General features: G+C 43.3%; 1 protein-coding gene across 1 annotated transcript in view; it reads left to right on the top strand.

Moving 5' to 3' along the window:
• Positions 1-7,379: 7,379 nt before the first annotated feature.
• The window catches only part of TRPM5 (transient receptor potential cation channel subfamily M member 5), a 52,190-nt gene continuing 37,272 nt past the window's right edge, over positions 7,380-22,297 (top strand). The window contains 7 exon segments of the mRNA XM_087939689.1: positions 7,380-7,444; positions 12,921-13,050; positions 13,901-14,081; positions 15,743-15,909; positions 16,112-16,283; positions 17,083-17,147; positions 17,780-17,971. Coding sequence (XP_087795815.1) covers positions 7,380-7,444; positions 12,921-13,050; positions 13,901-14,081; positions 15,743-15,909; positions 16,112-16,283; positions 17,083-17,147; positions 17,780-17,971 — 972 coding nt within the window.

The raw sequence follows: 22,297 nt of genomic DNA, 5'->3' as shown, positions 1-22,297 counted from the left end.
TTATTTGGATCATGGATCAGATTTTTCTCTTCGATGATTAAACATTTGCTTTACATACACAGGGGTTGTATTTTTGTGACCAACCTGTGCTGCTGCATTCCTTTCCCCTATAATTAAGTTACAGAAGGGTTTGTGATAATGCCTTAGAAAAGCCCATCACAGATTGTCACCCAGAGAATATGTCCATCAAGTCAGTGCAAGGGAAACTCAACTTTAGGTTGAGAGCCTTACTGGTAACAAGCGCAAAGCTAAGAACTGCTGGAAGAACTGCTTTGTTATTGTGGTTTGTCAGGAAGGCATTGTGGTTGGCAGAACTCTTTACAGTCTTGGCTGATTTCACAACCATGACTGCTTCTAAATAGCTTTGCAATAAAAAAAAGTGTTATACTACAGGTAAATCCTTGACTTACAACCACAGCTGAGCTCCACATTTCTGTTCACAAGCAAGACAGTGGTTAACTGAGTTTTGCCCATTTTATGAACTTTCTTGTCACAGTTGTTAAGTGAATCAGTTAAGATAATTAAGTCAATTGGTTGTTAAGTGAATCTGGCTTCCCCATTGACTACCTTTGTAGAAGGTCGCCAAAGGTGATCACATGATCCCGCAAACATCATAAATATGAACCAGTTGCCAAGCATCCCTAGTTTGATCATGTGACCATGGGAAAGCTGGAAGAATCTTAAGTGTGAAAAATGATCATGTCACTTTTTTTTCAGTGCTGATGTAACTTTGAATGGACATTAAAGGAATGGCTGTAACCTGAGGACTACCTGTACTTATACATCAGCCAGGGGTGGCTTCAAAAGCTTTATCAACCGGTTCTCTGTCTGTTGCTAGGTGGGTGTGGCCATGGTGGGCAGGTCCTAGTCAGCCTCCTCCACCATGGCAGGGAGGTTGTTTTACCTTCCCCAGGCTCCGAAAGCTTTCCTTGAGCTCCCAGGAGGGCAAAAATGGCCTCCCCAAGCTTCAGAGGCTCTCTTGAGGCCGGAAATGGGCCTGTTTCCAGTCTTCTGGAGCCTCAGGGAGGCCTGTTTTTTGCCCTCCCCGAGCCTCCGTGTGGGCCAATGCACTTACCTGGGATCCAAAATGGGCCCTGCGGAGACTCCTGGGAGGGGTGGGGTGGGCGGGGCCAGCCAGGGATAGGAATTGCTGGTTCACCGAACTGGCCATAAAATTAACAAGTAGTTCATCTGAACTGGGGCAAACTGGTAGCAGCCCACCCCTGCTCTTGGCCCAGTTCAGTAGGCTGGTTCTTGGTTTTAAAACCAATAACAACCTGGGACCCAAATACGTAAAAGAATGCCTTTCCTTATAATATTTTAATTGTGCATATGAGATCTGCAAGGAAGACTTTTATTAAAGTGCCCACTGACTCTTTTGAATAAAAACAACAACTTGTACTATAAGGCCTAACTAATGAATAGTAATAATAGCATGAATTTTGTCTGTAGGTCATTAACTTCTATAAAATACTTCCACTTGGGATGTTTGAAAAATGGATGTGAGAACTGGGAAGAAGGAGATAAATGCAATGAACCTGGAGTGCTGTAGAGATATATTTCATAAGCAAGTCTGAAGAGGAAGTATATATACAAATGAAACAATCTTTTGCATAAAGAAGAAAGACTGTGTACATTGAGATGACAAACCCTCTTCAGGCAGCTTCATCTGCTTTGTTTTTAAAATGGGGAAAAATCATTGAAATCTGAGTCCCTTTGCATACCAGTGCTTACAGTAAAAGCTGATTATCTATACCGTAGATAAAGATATATTATAAATATATCTTCTTCTTCTTCTTCTTTTTCTTCAGCGTTTGTCTCGCGCTCGGGCGAGGTCCGCTAATGTCCTTGAGTACTGCTTCCACACCTCTCTGTCTGCCACGTGTGTCGGGTCTGCCTTCGCGATCTCTAGATCGGCCTTGATCGTGTCCATCCAGCGTTGTTTAGGTCTACCACGCGGTCTCGCTCCTCCGACAGTCACCTTCATTACAGATTTGATGATGGATTCTTCCTTGGCGCGGCTCACGTGGCCGAACCATCGTAGCCGGGACTGCCTCATGACCGTGGGGATGGGCACGACGTTGAACCGTCTCACGCACTTCTTCGCTCCTGACGCGATCGAGTAGGGTGAGGCCTACCGACCATCGGAGCATTCGCATCTCCATTATCTGAGTCTGCTTTCGACTTCTTTGGTCGCCGGCCAGCACTCTGCGCCGTATATGGCCACGGGCGCACCACAGAGTTATAGATTTTCGCCTTCAGGCGCATCGGCATCTTCTTGTCACAGAGGACGCCCGTGACGGACTTCCATTTGCCCCACGCTGCATTGATCCTGGCTGCCACCTCAGTTTGTAGTAGGCCTTCTTCCCCAAGAGTAGTTCCCAGGTACTTGAAGGTGGAGGCGCGCGGTAGCTCCTGCCCATTCACGTGGATGGAGCCTGTCATTTCATTGTCAGTGGTCAGGTATTCGGACTTCTTTAGGTTCAGCCGAGCCCGAACTGCTTGAGGCGGTCGTGCCACTGTTGGACTCGGTGCTCTAGTTCAGCCTTGCACAGGTTGGCCAGGAACACATCATCGGCGTAGAGCAGCGTCCATGGGGCGGGCGTGTACAGGTCGTGTGTAATTGTGTCCATCACCAGAATGAACAGCAGTGGTGAGAGAGCAGAGCCCTGGTGTACGCCGACGGTAATATTAAACTCCTCTGATATCCCAGCTGCCGCTTTACACGGCTTTTGTGACATCTGTATAGGAGTTGGACCCATTGTACGAGCAGCTCAGGCACGCCGTGGTCTGAGTGCGTACCAGATGAGATCGTGCGGGACTCGGTCAAGGCCTTTTCCAAGTCTAGGAAGGCGGTGTGGAGCGGATTTTCTTCTCTCTGTGAGCCTCCATCAGCATCCGCACACCGAAGATGGCGTCGGTGGTGCCGCAGTTCTTGATGAATCCAGCCTGGTTGACGCTGATGTCGACGGTGTCCCCAATGCGCTTATCAAGGACGCGTTCAAAGATCTTCATAGTGTGTGACAGTAACCTGACCGGTCTGTAGTTGGAGCAGTCCGCTGGGCTGCCCTTTCCCTTCCAGATCGGAACAGTGGTGCTGCGGTACCAGTCGTGTGGCACTTTTCCCGTGGAGACGATGTTGTTGAACAGCTCGCACAGCCACAATGCCGAGCCCGGTAGTGCCTTTTCCAGAAGTCGGCAGGGATGTCGTCTGGTCCTGTTGCCTTACCGTTTTCATGGCCTTGATGGCGTCGGCGACCTCGCTGGCATAAATGCCTGAGACTGGGCCTTCAACTGGGTCACCTCGCGGGGTTCGTGGGTGTGGGAACTCCTCAGTGGAGATCTTCTCAAGTATTGCCGCCACCTCTCCGCAGCGTCTCTGGGGTTGATGATCAAATTTCCCCTTTCGTCGTTGATCCCATGAAACTGGTCAATGTCCAGGGTCTTCCTGTGTCTGCTTTTGGCTAGGCGGTAGATCTCATTCTCGCCTTCTCGCGTGTTCAGCTTCTCGTAGATGTCATCGTAGTGGGAGCTTCTGGCTGTCGCTACTGCTTTCTTGGCTGCCTTTTTGGCTGCCTTGTATTCGCAGAGCCTCGCTGGTCTTGTCCTGAAGAAAGGCCTTGTAGAGCCGTTTCTTCAGGTGTACGGCATCTTGTACTTCCGGTGTCCAGAGCCATGTATCTCGCTCGATGCGTCTCCGTCCTGGCTTGGTGCAACCAAGCTGTTGGCAGCGGCAGTGTGAACAGTGCTCTTCAGCATGGACCACGCTTCCTGTGGCCCGTCGACCATCTGCGGGAACTGCTCCGGTTTGATGAGGGGTCCCGCCATCTTCTTCTGGTTCCACCACTTGATTCGTGGCTGGTCTGCATTTCTTTTGTCAATCCTGGTCTTGGGCTTGCTGATCCTGATCTTCGCCATCAGCGGCCTGTGCTGACTGCTCGATTCTGCACGGGTACGCCTTGGCGTTGAGCACGTTTTTAGCGGCTCTTCGTCGTACGATGATGTAGTCGATCTGTGTGTGGTGGCTCCCGTTTCTGCTATGGTAGGTGAGGAGTTGAGATTCTCGCCTAATGAAGCAGGTATTCGTGATGGTCATATCATGGGAGTCGGCAAAGTCCAGGATCCTCTGGCCATTCTCATTCGTATCGCCTGTGCCGTGCCCACCGTGGCACTGGTGTCCGTTTTTGTCCCGCCCTACATGACCATTCAGGTCGCCCGAGATGATGATGTCGTCTTCGTGTGGGATCTGCCTGAGTTGGATGTCGAGCAGTTCCCAGAAGGTATCCTTCTCCTCCTCGTGACATCCGGTCTGAGGGGCGTGGCGGACAAGATGTGTAGGCGCTGCCTCTCGGTCGCTACGACGATTATCATCAGTCGTTCTGTGAGGCGCTTAACTTCTGCGACGGAACTTTGCCAGCTTGGACTGACAACCACAGCTACACCGCCGGTTTTCCTTACAGCTGGTGTATATGATCTTGTAGCCGTCTATAGTCGTAGCCTTGTTGCCCTTCCAGCGAGTTTCCTGGAGGCAGCAGATGTCCAGCTTCCTGTCCCGCATGGCCCTGACGATCTCGGTCGAGCGTCCAGTCAGCGAATCCACGTTCCAGGTGGCCACCTTGAGCGTCTGGCAGTCCTCTGTTCCCGCTTGCTTTTTTCACACGGCCGTGCTTTCCGCGTGGACCATTTCGTTGATTTTTGGTGCAGGCCAATGGTCTCCTGCGCCCGTCGGTTCCCCAACGCGTAGCATTGGACGTGTGTTTTGTAGTGGACGTTTCCATCATGTTGATGCGGCATTTGAGTACTCCAGCCGGCCTGTCGCGTGGGCCTGTCGTCGGAGGGTCTGCTCTCAGTTACGGTCAGCGTTTGACGGCTTCGCGCATCCAGGGGACACCACTTGGAGGTGGCAGACCGCTCGTCCCCCATATATTATAATATAAAATATATTATAAATATATATTACAGATATATTGACATTGCACTAACTGAAGTTCATTGTCATGGCTTGGTTGATTGGCATGATCAGAGGGACACAGTTAATACTTTCACAGGCCGAGAATGTAGAAAACACTGCAAATCATGGTTGTTGTTTTTAGCATGTAGGATGACTGAAATTTTAGATGTTTTTATTCAATTTTATATAGCTTTTTATTCTTTTCTATCTATTTGACTGTTAGATGGAAAAGAGCTCGGAATGTTGTTCATTCATCAGAAAGATAAGTTTCTGAAAACAGAAACGAACCACATTTGGTGTGATAAGGGAACCAACAGTAACAATAACAAAAAAGGTGAGGTTCAAAGTGAGATAGGAAAGAAATCTTGAAAAAAAAATCCTAATGCATCCCTATGGGCTCAGAGAGTTGCTGATTGTTAGACATCCTATCAGCCAACTTCATCTACCTCTCACAGGAAGTTTTCAGCTATTGGTTCCCTAGCTCCCTGTTTGAAGTTTCCAACGGGGGAATGCCCATTCTTTGACTCAGTGATGCCCACATATGTGGTTGGAGAGTCAAAATGCCCAAGATAGTGATGGAGCCTTACTAGAACTGGCTTGGTTACCAGTTTGCTTCTTTAACAGCCCAGCCACGACAAGATTCCACATACCCAATAAAAATGAAAGCTTCTTGGACATATTATTTCTTAAAATAGTCACAGATTTCCTCTTTTAACTTAGAAAAAGTTAACTATATTAAAGTTTGAATTATGCACATATTCATTCAATCACTAATTCCACTCACCCATCCTCATCAAAGGTTCAGTAGTGGGATTCAATTTTTTTTTTTACTACCAGTCCTGTGGGTGTGGCTTGGTGGGTGTGGCAGGGGAAGGATACTGTAAAATCTCCAGTCAGAGGTGATATTTGCCGGTTCTCCAAATTACGCAAAATTTCCGCTACCGGTTCTCCAGAACTGGTCAGAACCTGCTGAATACCACATCTGCAAAAGTTGCTCATCTGAAGCTTCAAGATCCCACAGTAATTTCCAGCAACCTGCACCCAAATTTTTTTATCTGCAACTAAAATACAATACTTTCCTAAGAACTGACATTCCTAGACTTAGGCAGCAGACATTTTTGAAAATATTCAAAAACTTTACAATTTTCAAGTACACTTCTTGAGGCATGATGGTTAGAAGTTAGTGACACAAGGTGGAAAGAAAGAGAAAAAAATGTGGCCATCCTATCCCTGGCTATATTTTTAGATAGCGAGGAGAGCTTCCAGATATTCAAATTGTATCTTACCAGGTACAGAATGGTACAGAAAAAGAAATAAGCCAATTTTGACAGTGTCCCATTTCTAGTCATAGAAATTCCAGCTTTTCCCCATCCTATCAGAAATACCCAGAATTCTTGGTTGATGGAAAACAGGAAAGTAAGCAGTTAGGCTGTCTTGAGGCTCCTCTTCCATGACATGCTAATTTTCTCGTTCTCAACTCACCACAGAGGTAATTTAATTTGTGTTAAGCTTGTGTTTAATTTTAAATGGCTATTTTCCCTCTTCACTTGACATAAGTCTTTCTTGATGAACAGCACACAACTCCTTATTGACCATGTAGTTGATTTTTATGGTCAGAGGCTGAGACCTGGCCAGCTCCCCTTAAGCCATTTAGGCTGCTGTGGTCATGTTGCCTTCTCTTGGGTACATTGTTTTATAGAGGCCAGTTTGCTTTTGGCAGTGGGACAATCTGGTTTTTAACTTACTAATACTCCTGTACCAAAACGCCATCTCTTCACACATCTTCCATTCCATAGACATGTAAGCAAGTCTAAAGGCTTCCAGGACTGCGGAGAGGTAAAAGAAGCAGGAAGGAAGAGGTGTTTCTTTTGCCATCAGAACTCCTGGTACGCAGAGCTCCTCTATGGGATCAAAGTCCTGGATGATCACTCCCTCCTCTCTGTGTGACACTGACAGCTGATGCTAAGGATGGGAGGGCTGGATAGGATGTCAAGATAAGGGTGGGGAATAAACATTCTACCAAGTCTCTGATCTCACAGTGTTGAACCATGAGATACAATAGGAGACATTGCAAGTGGCTCTTTGGTTAGTCTTAGGGTTAGGGTTTCTGTTTGGGTGATATAAGAAGCAGGGGTGACCAGAGCACTGTGGGAAACAAAAATATAGGCTATTGATCTATAAGATTCAATGAGGCCTTTGGATGATAGCAGGCCCCAGAATAAAGAGACGTGAACCAAAGTTTTAGATAGGATGATTTCAAAATGTACCAGAACTATTTGTAATTCCTGCTGAGCTGTTGCTAATTGTGAAACATGATTTTGCAAAGTATGTAGCTTTATAAATATATTTGGACCTAGAAGGCTGAAACCACGAGAAATAAGGAACTGAAAGTAACCATGGGGAGACTATATTCTGCTGGGTCCCGGCCATGGGACAAATCCCAACTGTTTTGCCAGTGAAATACGTCAGAAAACACACAGGCCTGTCCACCAAGTAAGTATGGTTGTGACCAGAGATGGTATTCAGCAGGTTCTGAACAGTTCTGGAGAACTAGTAGCAGAAATTTTAAGTAGTTCAGAGAACCGCCCCTGTCCCCATCTATTCTCTGCTTCCCGAGTCCCGCTGGGTCTCCTTTTGTTGCCCCGCACAGGAGAACAGAGCTGGAAATCAGGTTAGTGGGATGGGAATGGGGATTTTGCAGTAATCTTCCCCTGCAGGGGGGTAGGAAGGAAGATTTTACAGTAACTTCCCCTGCCACATCCAGCAAACTTTGCCCACCAAGCCACGCCATGCCCACCAAGCCATGCCCATAGAACCGGTAGTAAAAAAATTTGAATCCCACCACTGGTTGTGACACTTCCCTTGCAGCTGAATTGACAGGTTCCACCCTCTCTATCTAGCTCACACACCCTATCTAACTAACGGTAGTCCAACAAGGGACTAAATGGCTTACCTCTGATCCAAAGTAGACAGTTCGTATAAGAGTATAAGAGTGGGCTAATATAAGAGTGGGCAAGTGACCTAAAGCTCCAGCGCAGGGAACAGTCAGGAATCCTAGCTGGATAGCAGGTCTCTTCCAGTGACCATCTTATCTGAGTCATGGCACCATTAACTTATACACCCATGGTGTATAGGGAGGCACTAAATATGGGTTTAGTGTTCTTTTTATGAAAATCAATATATGTATGAAAATAGTTCTAAAAGCAACTCATAGCAGAGTAACAAAGTGAAGTGAGAAGTAATCTGAATATTACCTAACAAGAGCTGTGGTGGGGATGTCATAAAGTGGGATCTCTCCCACTTTACTTCACTGTTGTACTGGTACTTGTTAGTTGCTCCTTGGACTGGCAATCAGGTGTGCTGACCTCTTGGCTCTATGAATACATGGATCAATTGCAAACCCAATGTTTGAGCCAAGGGTGATGGGCGGGGGGATGCAGTTGTAAGAGATACTCTGTTCTGTTTAGCAGGATTCCAGATTAGCACTAGACCTTGTCCAGTTATGCTGAAACTGTTATGTCTGTGGAACTGGTTGGAGTTCCCAACCAGGTCTGCTGTTTGAGCGGGACCACCAGCAGCTCCCATTGGTTGGCTCCGTTTGACAGCCGGCTATATAAGCCGGCTGTCGAGCAGAGCCAGCCTGTTGTCGCCCGCTGGTCTGCAAGTTAGCTAGCAGACGCGACAACCCTTTATTCATTGCAATAAAGCCTGTTACTTGTACGCTCTGGTCTCATGCCTCGTCCTTACCATCGCTCTACAACAGAAACAATGCTGAATACATTTTAACAAAGCATATGCAAAAAAGGGCACGTTTTCAGAGCTATACTCACCTGCACAGTCATCCATCAAAAAATTCTATCAGTCTTGCTGCATCCTATCTTAAAGAGAGTTGATATTTTTCCCACTGGTTGCTGAGGTGTAGTGGAAGGGCATACAAAGCCATAGGAACCCAGCAATCACTTTGTTTAATTTCTTCTGTATTAAAACTGTTAAGAACAACAACATTCCCTGATCTTGTTAACTGGGGCAGAATAGGGTTCAGCAATCAAGGCAGTATAATTTACATTGCCATAGTTTTCTTGTTGGCTCAAGAAAAGGGGAAATAAATACAAATGTAGCCACCAGGAAAAGTATTTTTAATAAATTAAACAGAAAGTAATTTACTTTCCATTTATCAACTTATTATCAGCACCTTACTAGGTGCTGTTCTATACTGCCACCTATTATTTGCTCTTGAATACTGCAGTACACAAAGGAAAAGTGAGAACAATAACGTTACTATTGAGATTGCTCCTGTGAGCTGCATCTTCTCACAAAGCTATGTTTTTTGAGTGGAAAATAGGTATTTGTAGAACATAAATTCGATATCATGAACTGTACCATACACATAAATTTATAGGGCTAAAGACTTTGCTTCGGATATAAGATGGTAAATCAACATTTAGATTCAGGTTCAGAGGAGAGTGGTTTTTTCCTTTCCCCATAGTCAATATGCTAATATTAACATTGCTTAGTAAATGTTAACATGTTGACTTAGTAGAAAATCTTGCTTCATTTTTTTTGCCCTGATTTTGGTATATATCTCATGGTGTTCATTTGTGATTTGCTTTGCTTTAAATCATATGATTATCACCAAAGGCTAGTAAGATCATGGGTTAAATATAGGCAAGGATTATGGCATGCTCTCAACAGCTATCGGTTTAAGAGAAAAGCAACACAAGAACAACAAAAAGCTCCTTCAAAGGCCAACTTACAACCTGCCCGCCAAGAATGCTTAGTGTCATATTACTTACATCTTTCAGAAATGTTTAACTAGTTATTTGGCCATCTGTATTTGTGTAATCTCTAGCTCCCTACATCAGAAACACTTTTGATTTATTTCTCCCTTGAGAGGAAAAATGTTTATGAAATCTACAAAAATAAAAACAAGGAACCACAGTATGTGTTTAAATAAAGCTTGTGATTGAAATCCACCATCATTTGGTACCATCTGTTATTTGTGCAGAATGTCAGGTTATTCCTATTTTAAGTAAAACTCAGTACAATTCCTTACCCTATCCAAACATGTTAGAATATACCTACCTCTGCCTTAAAATGCAGTTCCACCATTCCTACTTTTCAGAGCAATAAAAAAGTTCCAGAGTGCCTACTCATTTGGAAGGCAATCACTGGAATCTTAAAGTGTTTAGTTTACTGGACATATAAATAATTTAAAGGCATAATTTAAAAAATCTCCAGAAGACAGTGAAATCCATTGCCTCAGTGTTGAAATTTCAGTCTCGATAGATGACCACACTATTTATATATGTGTTTATAATAAATCCTGATCATAAGAATTAGTCATCTTCTTTGGCTTCTTCTAGCCGTCTTGATTAATTTATCTGCAATTTACTTAAAACAACAATGTGCTGGGAGTTATCTTCATAATTTTGGCTTCCTTTTCTTTCTTCTGTCCAGATCTTCAGTTTTACCAAATAACATAATAAATCTTAACCATTTTATAAGCATATGTTGCCCAATAAAGAGGTGTTGGGGAGTGGGAGATGAAGAGATGAAAGGCTGAAAGTTAAATCAGATATTAAGCTGACGCTTATGGAGCAACATTCATGCATATAGATTAAGTCAGCTGAACCTTTGAACAAACTACTGACATTGTGGAGGTTTAAAAAAAAGTAGCCAGATTCCTCCTTCTCAAGAGGTTGGATCCAAACAGTCTTTTATAAGACATAGCCATGAAATCAATGGGACTTAAAAGAAGATACAGCAGTGTTAAAAGTACTTCCCATTGATTTCAGAGCATTTACAGTAGGATCCAATGAGCCAGGATCCAACAAGCCAGGATCTAATCTATTAATGTATTTGGGTTCTTGTGCACATAAATAACAATAGGATGGGGGTTAGAATTCAACATTTTAATTCTCATAGGTCCACATTAATAAGCCAATGACCTTCCAGAAATTACAGATCCATCAATCATTGAATGCCAGTGTGAATATTGGAGATACAGTTCAGTGACTTTTGGAGTGCCACGTTAGATGTACACCCCGAAGGTACTTTTTCAAGAGGCAACTAGATTTTCTTTTGGTTTCTCATCCATGAGATGAGATAAGATTCAAAGAAAAATCAGAAAGTCTAGTTGCCTCTTGAAAAAGCACCTTTGGGACAACCATGACATGGATGACTGAGAATCTCCATAAACACTTGGAAGTACATGATTATGTATGTATGTATGCATGCATGCATGCATGCATGCATAGATAAATGATAGGGAGAGAGAGAGAGATTTAGGAGTTGGCAGACAAATTTAGGAACTACATATTACATATGCATGAGACTGCACGTAGTAATTTTTCACTTTGGGAATATATTTAACAAAAAGTGGATTAAAATTGCTATAATTAAATAATTGCAACATTTCGGTCTCTACTGCTTACTTTAGTGTCATGAATCTTTATTGAAGATTAGCAACATACATTAGACCTCCAAATTTTGGGGGTTATGGGGGGAAGGTATGAGAACCTACATGGAGAGGGAATTTACTACAAAGAACTTATTCCATTGCAGGTCTCCATTTCCCTGGTAGCCAAATACTTTTTATACTGTGGAATAATTGCCAAAATCAATCTGCTACAACTTGATTTTTCCTCTTTCTATTTTCCCTAGATATTTGTTTTCCAAACCCTTAAAAGAAGACATCTCAAATGAAAAGTTGGTCTTGAGGAATAAAGTGTAAGGTTTCTTTGTAATGATTTGAGAGAAAATAATAAAAAGCAAGACTGTTATAGTTCTGCACACATCAATACATGTATCAATACATTATCTATCATGCAATTCCCTTTCAGAAATGTTACAGTATACAAAATACAGAAAAAGGTTGTTAGGTACTGGAAGAAAGAAATTAAATGTGAAGTAGAAGAGTGGGAGAAAGAAAAGCTAAATATAGTTTACATTAGTACAGTTCACTAACTACCTTAGCAATAGCAATAGCACTTAGACTTATATACCACTTCACAGCTCTCTCTAAGCGGTTTGAAGAGTCAACATATTGCTCCCAACAATTTGGGTCCTCATTTTCCTACCTCAGAAGGATGGAAGACTAAATCAACCTTGAGCCTGGTGAGATTTGAACTGCCAAACTGCAGACAGACAGCAGTCAGCAGAAGTAGCCTGCAGTACTGCACTCTAACCACCATGCCACCATGGCTCATGTTGTTGTGCTTTTCTTTCATTGTTTTACATCCTTCTTTCCACCCACTATTACTGTGGCTTATAGAGTTTGCAAATAGTATTACTAGTTTACTGATGACCTCAGTGAGCCCAGAGCTTGATGGTATTTCTTTGGTGTTATTATGTTCTTATTTTGGATAATACAAGGACTATAATAAAGAATAATTACATTCACTGAACACCCATTCATTCTTGATTCTATATCTTCTTGTATTACCTTTCACATTTTTAAGGTACTATTTTCTTAAATTTAGTTTTATTTTTCTCTGGCAATAATCAACTGTCACATAACCAAATAGCCGGAGTCAAAACTCTCTCTCTCATTTTAACCTCATTTACTCTTCTTATTTTTCAAGTTTCAATCTTCTATACACTATGGTTGTTACCAGATGGGTCAATAGCTACCAAGCTCTGCTGCTCATCATGAGTTTGATTAACTGAGAATTTCTCACAATGCTTGGCAAGAGGAAAAGAAAGTACTAGCCTGCAACTTGTGTCACATGTGGCATTATCTACTTGTGATCAAATCAATATAATTTAGTTTTGCCAAATTTCAGCCAAGCTCAATTTTACATTAAGCACCCTTATGCTATTCTATGCAAGCTTAGATCAATAATCTATAAATTTTTAAGCAATTGCAATTGTTCCTGCAATTACATTCATTAAAAAATATTACTGTAATTGAAATGTCCAATTTCAATTTGGTATAAAGTTGAGTAGTTCAACTCATTCTTTTTTTCAGAGAATTGAATCAGGACATTTTTGCAGCACCCCAGAAACAGAATACACAGAATAAAATGTACAGTAATGAAGAAAAAGAATATTGTATTGGAGAAATTGAGTTCTTGGCTACCGGAAAGAAACAGGGAAAGGTACCACAAAACCTCTCAGCATGATCAACATTCAGTAGAATATTATTCCTATTCTATATTGTCACTGAATATTTCTAAAAGAGATCCTTAAACAATAGTTTGTATCAATGCTCATGATTTATGCTTATTCAGGGCGCTCTTGTTCACAAAAGAGACTGAGATTCAGTAGCAATCTCACAAAACAAGGGGAATCCCAAAGGTGCTTTTTCAAGAGGCAACTGGACTTCCTGGTTTTCTCTGAAGAGCTAAAGAAGCTTCTTGGATGAGAAGCAAAACATCTTCAAAGAAAAACCAGGAAGTCCAGTTGCCTCTTGAAAAAGCACCTTTGGGAGCACCATGATGTGGACGACTGAAATTATTACCTTAGAATAGATAAAAGATCTATGGGGACACTGATGAAAAAATGATACGCTACTTGGTGTTTATAGATACAGCTACTTGAATGCCTTCTTTAATCTGGTGTTTGATTCATCATGAGTTGGATCAGCTCCTGGAATTCCCAGCCAGTCTTTGGCCTTGCAGTTTGGGAATTCTGGGAACTGAAAAGACAACATACCTGGCAGCCTTCAGAATGATTTCCACTGTCTGCCATTTTTCAAAGGGGTAGCATGAAGGGGCATGAAGTAGATACACAGCACTGCTGTTCCCAAGTTCCTCTTATTTAAAATAGTCTTTTGTGGTCTTTCCTAGTCTCACAGTCATGATAACAACATATTAGAAGCTAACCCCATAAAAAAATGCCCATAATCTGCTAGTTATATTTACATGTGAGACAGAAGCCAGCTTCTGGTTTCAACAATCCTATTTTTTCTTCATGTGTTTTGTCTGAATGTCCTGGTCTTGATTATAGTTTCTTAAGGTTCCATGTGCCATCCATCCTGAAGTTATTTTTGACCTCATGAGTAAAAAGTGGAACCTTCCTGCTCCCAATCTGGTGGTCTCTTTTGTTGGAGAAGAAGAACACTTTCAGATGAAATCTTGGTTACGTGATACATTGAGGAAAGGATTGGTTAAGGCTGCCCAAAGCACAGGTTTGTTTTGTTTTGTTCCTGAAAAAAATAGCATTGTCTTTCATCTTTATTTCATCTTATTTAATTTTAACATTTTTTAATTGTTAAGACTCTACAGGACCAAATTTCCAAAAGATTTAACATACTAAAATATACCGAGACTCTTCAAACTTTTCAGTTTTTGTTGATTCAATTTGCTAAATTTTCTGAGAAGACTCAAAGCTGTTAGAAATCAGATTATTTCACTTAGAAGTCTTTTAATTTCTCTTAAAAAGAGCATGAAAAGATCCAAAAGGAGTTACCTTTATAATCATGTCACCATTTTCCAACCTAATCATCATATCTTGGATGGTAGTGAAATCCTTGGGCACAAGTAAACAACCTTATTTTATCATTCTGTCCATGGCTTCACTCTGCTTCCTTCCTTCAGTCTTTGATCAGAGAAACCTTCTTAGGTGAAGGCTTCTTAGGAGAAGACTTCTTAGCTGTCTCTCTCTTAACTGTCCTGGTCTAAACTGATGAATATATCCATGCTGCAATCCTCAACGGTCAGTTTTGCCACATTTAGGAAGGAACATCTTCATTTCTCTTGCACATCTTTTTATACAGCCTCTTGATCATATCTTTCTGAAATATGACAAAAGTTGTTTTTCAGCAGAGCAGCTACAATTGTAATATATTTCATCACACTCTGTCTCAGAGCATCACATTTGCAGGTACTTAAAAATAATAATAAAAGAGTTAGTTCAAAGACCTGTGCATCAATTTCAATGAAATTTGGTACTCTTCATCCCCACATGAGTTTAACTGCAGAATTTATTCTCTGCCAGAGAAAAATAATGTGCAGCCTATAATAGCGTTGTGGCTATTTGTATATGCAAACACATGGTGATATGGTGGGTCAGTCTCTATGGCTCTATCAAATGGGGATCCCTAAACCACTATCTCTTATGGCAACCCCTCACCATCTTTGTGTAGGCCTGACTTGTTGCTGCTGCTATCACTATTTATAGAAAAGAAACCCTGCTCTTTGCATCTTTATTCTGGAGGAATGAGATGGAATTTCCTCTTACAGAAGGGCAAGAGCTAACAGATGCATAATGGGCTAAATTCTTCCCAGAAGATTGAGAAAACTGAGAATTGAAGACAAGGGAGATAGTGAAAGGGGGAAATGATCATGAATCCTACAGCCTTTAATTCACAGCTAGTATTCTAGACATCAATACATACAAACATACATACAAACATACATGGAGAGGGGGAGGGGGAGGGAGGGAGGGAGGGAGAGAGAGAGACACAGAGAAAGACACAGAGAGAACAAAGAACAAAGTAGGATACCTAGAAACAAATAGCTCATTTTGAGGTTCCTAGGCTTTCTGATCTCAACATCTTAGCCAAATTGTAAGGTTTAATTTTGATTGATTGACTCATCTGTATTTCAAAGTATTTTCTCTCCTTACTTAACCATTTGCAGTTTACCCGTGTTAATCTATGAGGGAATAGAGTTGTTTCTCTGAATCTTGCTTTGGTTTGAATTAAACAAATTCATATAGAATTATCCATATTAGATCAAGCTCTGTCCCAAGCTCTAGATTTAATCCCTGTACCTGGATTAGGTAATGCTACATGCCTTTGGTACTTAAGTTTATCTAATATCAAGGCTGAAAAATAAATCATTTCAGGTGCTTGGATTTTTACAAGTGGTCTGCATGTTGGAATAACAAAACACATCGGGCAAGCAGTCCAAGATCATATGTTGATAAGTACTTCGTCTACAGTAAAAGTAGTTGCAATAGGAATAACTTCCCTGGAGAAAATACAGCAGAGAGATCTTCTGGATAATGTCAAGGTACCCTTTTTTCACTGGCAAAAGTATGGAAAATATATGTATAGAGGATACTTAAGAACATGTAATGCTCTGGGAACTTGCTAAGAAGACTTTCATTTGATAGAAATTATTACATGCAACATATGATTTAATCATATTAACCAGACATTGTCCAGAAGAATAATTTGCTTTTGTGTGAAAAGTGATATCTTCTTTTTCATAGAATAACATTCTCATAAGACATAAAACTGATAATAATGTCCAAGGGCCTTTGTATTCCCTTGACAATCACCATTCCCATTTCATTTTGGTGGAAGAGAGTGAGCCAGATGGGATAACAAAGCTCCAACTTACCTTGGAGAAATATATTTCAGAACAGCGTACTAACTATGGAGGTAAGACAAAAAGAAAGAGAAGAAAGGATGTTATTTGGATGTCTGATATTTTCAGGGGGTTATTGTTGCTTAATGATTGGACAGAGTCAGTTTTACTTTAATTAGAACACAATCACTGAAATCAATAAGACCAATTCATAGATAATGTAAATCAGGCAGCTAATATCATACCTGTATAATTTGTTTGGTTTAGAAAAATATTCAGTAACTGGGAGTGTGTGCTCATATACTCCATAAACATATAAGTCTATATGATTGCTCATAACAGAGAATGCAGTAATCCACATGCAAAATGTAACTGTTTTATATGTATGAAGAAGCTAAAGAGATAAGAAGGCAAACAAGAAGGGATGATATATGCTGTATGTGGTAGCAACATATAAGAAGCAAACGATTGTATTAGACATTTGATTTCCTCTCAAAAGATGGTTTTCAAGTAGTATTAGTTTCTTAACGAATTTCGTCTTTGCTGAGCATCAGCACATGTTATTCTTGGGCATTGAATCTTACCTGAGCTCATCACTCCTTATACTTGGATATCTCTCCCTCTCCCCCTGAACATCTCTCACACACATCTATCTCTCTTACTTAAGCCAAAGTCAACAAAATCCATTACAACTTAGAGTGATGAGTGATCTGTACAAATATTGTTTAGGTCCTTCTGCTATTTTGTAGAATGGTCAAGCAGAGATGATATTGGGCATAAACTGATTAGAAGCAAATAATCAGCTGAATTAGTAAATATATATTTTGAATTTTGTGAGATATTTATTACATATTTTATAATATATTAACTCAGGAACAGGTAGCATTGAAATCCCAGTTCTCTGTTTACTTGTGAATGGAAGACCTCACATTCTTGAGGTAAGCAAATGAACAATTTTTGTTGTCATAAAAATTCTAACTATACAAAGATTCTAGTGCTGGGCAAGAAACAGAGGATTCTGAACACAGAGGCCTATGTGGGTGGATTGCTTAAAAGTGAAGTGTATAATATAGCTCCTGGATAAAGTCCAGTTAGAATATCACAGAATAAGAGACCAGAACAATTTTCAGTTCCTTATTTAGTTAAATGTAATAATGGAAGAGGAAGAAATAAGTTTGGTTATGTTGATTAAAATGTCTGTCTAGTAGCTCTCTAAATATGGAGTACAGGAAATGTTATATTAGTCTTGTCTAAGCATCGGCACAGGATGTCCATGGGTACCATGTTCTTACAGGGATTATCATTGGAATCCCTTCCTTTTCTTTTAAAGTTTACTTCATTTAATGTTTGATCTGATCTTCATAGATTGTTTGCCATTGACTTCATTGGGATTTTGAAAAACTTTCAATCTAGACTGCAGCTATGCAATTTTCTAGTCTTCCTTCCAAATTCCTTACCAGATCAGCCCCTGCTGCAACCTGACAGGGTTTGATATAAATTCCTCTGAATACAATTATGTGGTTTTCTTTGGTCTGAACATATATGACCCTATTTGTTTTTGTTTCAATAGCGAATTTTCAGGGGGTTGAAAAATTCTATCCCTTGTCTTATTTTGGCTGGATCTGGTGGTATAGCTGATATCTTAGCTGCCCTGATGAGTGAGCCACACTTAATTGTGCCAGAAGTAGTAGAAAAACAATTAAAACAAAAGTTCCCCACAGAAAATTTCACTTCGAATGAGACTGAACATTGGACTGAAATGGTGAGTTAATTTCTTAATACATCAAATGCATGAAAGGACTGTAAAAATATTTTGGGAACATCTCCATTTCTTCTTTGTCTTCTGTCTATCTCAAATCTATCCCCTCTCCACTAAATATATGACTTTTCAAGAAAACAAAGAAACATGCCCAAGACATTATATCTTAGGAAATATACAGATGATAAAAGATATCAATAAAACTGTTAAGTTTGAGCAATGAGAGGCTGAACCAGAGCATGAGTGCAACAATACTTTATTATAGCAATAAAGGGCTGACCGTGCTTGCCACGCCTGGAACTGGCTCGCAGCAATCAGCAGCTGGTTGGACCCCGCAGCCTGCTTTTATAGCTGGCTGCTGGGGAGAACCAACCAATGAGGAAGGGGAAAGAACGCCCACTCAAAGTGAGTGGACCTGAGTGAGAACTCCTAGAGTTCTCAGGACATAACACCCCTTCCGCCCAGCTGTGAACATGCATAGTCTTTGAGGTAGGCAGGAGGTTTATGTTGGCGCCCGGAACGGCGTAGTTCTGGAACATCGTCTGTCCGTCCGGGGTCTGCCTGGGCAGGCAGAGACGGTAAAGTGTCACCAGTGTGCCCCTCGGTTTGGGCCTGCCCTGGGCTCGTCGGGTTGCTCACTGGGAATGTGCTCTCGAAGGCTGGATCGGGCTGGTCAACTGTCTGGGCGCCGCTATCCGTGTTCGGGCTGTCGGAACCGGTTGTAGGTGTGAACTGATCGCCGGGCGTGATGTGGATGTGAGGCTGAGGATGAAGCCTCCCCTCGTCTAGTGCCTCTGGGTCCCTGCTGGCGATGGTGCTGAGGTGTCTGCGCAGTTGGTCTATGTGCCTTCTCCAGACGCGGCCATCCTCCAGTCTGACCCGATACGACCGCGGCCCGGTGATGGCTACGATCTCGCCCGGGATCCACAGGGGGTCTCCAGCGAAGTTCCTCGCGAAAACTGGCTCCTGTAAGATAAAATGTCTCACCCCGATGAGGAAGCGAGGGAGAGTCAGGGCAGTATTGTGGGTGTAGTCTGTCCAATACAGTCCTCAGGCGCCTGCCCATCAGGAGCTCAGCTGGGGACTTATTGGTGACTGAACAAGGAGTTGAGTGCTGGCTCATCAGGAACCGCGAGAGTTTGTGGTGCCAGTCATCCTTGTTGAACCTTGCCAGGGCTTCTTTAGTGGTCCTGACGGCCCTTTCAGCCAGTCCGTTACTGGCAGGGTGAAATGGGGCTGTGAAAATGTGGCGGATACCCAGGTTGGCAGCGAAGCGGCTGAACTCAGTCGATGCGAACTGTGGGCCATTATCGGAGACGATGGAGTCGGGTAGCCCGTGCGTAACGAACAGGCGTGTTAACACGTTGGTGATTGCTAGTGTGGTGGTCGTGGATAGCTGTGCTACGTCAATCCATTTGGAATAGGCATCCACGACCACCAGGAACATCTTCCCATGCAGAGGGCCCGCTAGGTCGATGTGAATTCTGGACCAAGGAGCGCTGGCGTTTTCCCATCTAGTAGGGGTGGCAATGGGGGAGCAGGACGGGATTCCTGGCAAATGTTGCAGGAACTTACCCAATTGACAATGTCCTCGTCTAGACCCGGCCACCACACGTAGCTGCGTGCTAACGCTTTCATTCTCACGATGCCAGGATGTCCCTCGTGCAATGCTTCTAGAACTCGGGTACGCAGTGAGGCCGGGATGACCACTCGAGTGCCCCATAGTAGACAGCCCTGCAGACTTGACAATTCCTGCATGCGAGTCTTAAAGGGTGTGAATTTGTTATCAACATTGCCACCCGGCCACCCCCTCCTCACCCAGTCGAGCACCTGGGCGAGTGTTCGGTCTGTCTTGGTTTTAGCAGCAATGTCGAGGGCAGTGATGGGTAGGTCCAACTGGGTGATCTCGAAAATAGCATGGACAGGAGCAGGGTCTTCAGCCGGGGCAGGCAAGGGGCAGCGACTGAGGGCGTCAGCGTGGGACAGTGTCTTACCCGGTGTATAAGTCTGTAGGAGTAGGCTGCTAGGAAGAGAGTCCACCTTGTCATCCTAGGGGAGAGGACTTGAGGGGTCTGCTTGTCCCCGGCTAGGAGGCCCAGGAGGGGTTTGTGGTCCGTGACCAGCTCGAAAAAATGGCCAAAAAGGAATTCGTGAAATTTTTTCACGGCTGCAACAGCTGCTAGGGCTTCCTTATCGATCTGGCTGTAATTGCGCTCCATAGCAGAGAGCGTCCTTGAGAAAAAGGCGATGGGAGCCTCGGCACCATTGGGAAGCCTGTGACTTAGTACCGCCCCAATTCCAAAAGGGGAGGCGTCTGCTGCCAGTACTAAAGGGAGGTTAGGGTCGAATTGAATAAGTACCGCCTCTGATGTAAGTAGTGATTTGACGGCGTTAAAGGCATGGTCTTCCTTGTGCCCCCAGTGCCATGGTGACTTTTTATCCAGTAATCTGTGTAGGGGTTCAGCTACTGATGCTTTATGGGGCAGAAAGGATGCGTAAAAGTTCAATAGCCCCAAGAACGCCTGTAGTTCAGTTTTGGAGGTTGGAGTGGGTGCCTCGTGGATTGCCTTAACCTTGGACTCCAGGGGGTGAATGCCAGAGGCGTCAATTTTATAACCCAGAAAGTCCACCTGTCTAGTGGCAATGGCACATTTTTCTTTTTCAACTTGAGGCCATGCTGTCTGAACCTCTCTAACACAGCTCGAACTCTTTGGAAGAGTTGGGGTCTGTCCCTGGCCGAGACTAAGATGTCATCGAAGTAGGGTACTACACCAGGAGGCCCTGCAAAATCCGCTCCATGAGGGATTGAAAAATACCCGGGCAACACTTACGCCAAATTGGAGGCGCTTGCATCGGAAGGCACCCTGTGAGTGACAATTGTCTGGAGTTCCGCTGTTTGGTTATCTACAGGGAACTGCTGATATGCTTGAGACATGTCCAATTTAGCAAAAATGCTGCCTGGTTCGAATGTGTGTAATAAGTGCTGGATGACGGGCACAGGATAAGCGCTAACTTGTAGAAATTTATTGATTGTCGTCTTGTAGTCCGAGCAAATTCTCAGGCTACCGTCTTTTTGAGGGTGTGACAATGGGCGTCTCCCACTTGGCAAAATCTGTTGGCTCAATGACCCCTTGTTTTAATAGTTTATCCAATTCTGCATCTAGTTTTGGCCGAATAGCAAATGGGACCCTACGCGGTTTTAGCCTGATTGGGACTGCTTGGGGTCAACTGAGAATGAGATGGGGGTACCGTTATAACACCCCAGCTCTTCGCTGAATACATCTGAGTAATCAGCGAATAAGGAGTCAGTGTCTGAGGTTGAGACAGCATGGACTCCTGTTAGCCCTAGGCCAAGATGGGGAAACCAATCGAGCCCCAATAAGGTGGGTAGATTGCCGTTAACTACCACTAGAGGTAGGTGACCTTTAAAAGCTCTAAAACTGACAAGAAACTTGCCTCTGCCGATTACAGGAATGGTCTTCCCCTGGTAGTCCTTCAGGCCAAACTGGCATCTCTGGAGCTGGCTAGTGGATAGGCTTGGTTGGAGCCTCTTAAGGGTGTTCCACGAGATAATTGAGAGCGCTGACCCTGTGTCAACCTCCATGCGGCACGGTTTACCTTCTAGGGAAACGGAGAGAGAAATTTTACTAACAGTGCGGCAAGTGTGCTTGGCAAGGTGATGCGTGCGACAGTTCAATACTTGCCTCTGTGGTCCCGAGTGCGAGGGAGGGTGCCTTTGTGCTGCGCTTTGGGGGGCTTGGCAGACTCTCGTGATGTGTCCCCTTTTATGGCAGTTATTGCAGGTGGCTCTTTTAAACTTGCAGGTGGCCCTCTGATGAGATCCCCCACAGGCTAGGCACAGGGTGATGTGTTTGGGTGGACCGATGTTTTCTTGTTTGGCTCCTACCTGCGGCCGTCTGTCGTTGGATAGGCGGTGGACTTCGTTTTCATCACTGATGGGTTCCTCTGCTACCACCTCCTCGGAGTGGACTGGAAGTGATGTCAGCTTGGCACTTGGGCCCTGGATTTCGGTGGCTGAGTTTGTTGCCAGCTCAGCTGCCAAGGCTTCCTCGACTGCTTGTGCAAGGTTGAGGTCTTTTTTTGCTAGAAGACGCCTTTGCAGGTGGAGGTCCTTGACCCCACAGACTAATTGATCGAGGAGCATGTCCTCCAGGTAGGTTCCAAACCCACAATGCAGTGCTGCTGTTCTGAGGGCGGCCATATATTGATTGATGGTCTCCTTGCTCAATTGCTTCCTCATACGGAAGGTGAATCTCCTGGCAATCTGTCAGGGCCTGGGGGAATAGTGGTTAGTGAGAATTTCAAGTA

Source organism: Pseudonaja textilis, chromosome 1 (genome assembly GCF_049901715.1).
Source record: "Pseudonaja textilis isolate UNSWEBS1 chromosome 1, rPseTex1.2, whole genome shotgun sequence".
Lineage (NCBI taxonomy): Eukaryota > Metazoa > Chordata > Lepidosauria > Squamata > Elapidae > Pseudonaja > Pseudonaja textilis.
The sequence above is the reverse complement of the archived record's forward strand: the minus strand, read 5'-3'. Positions and strand labels throughout refer to the sequence as shown.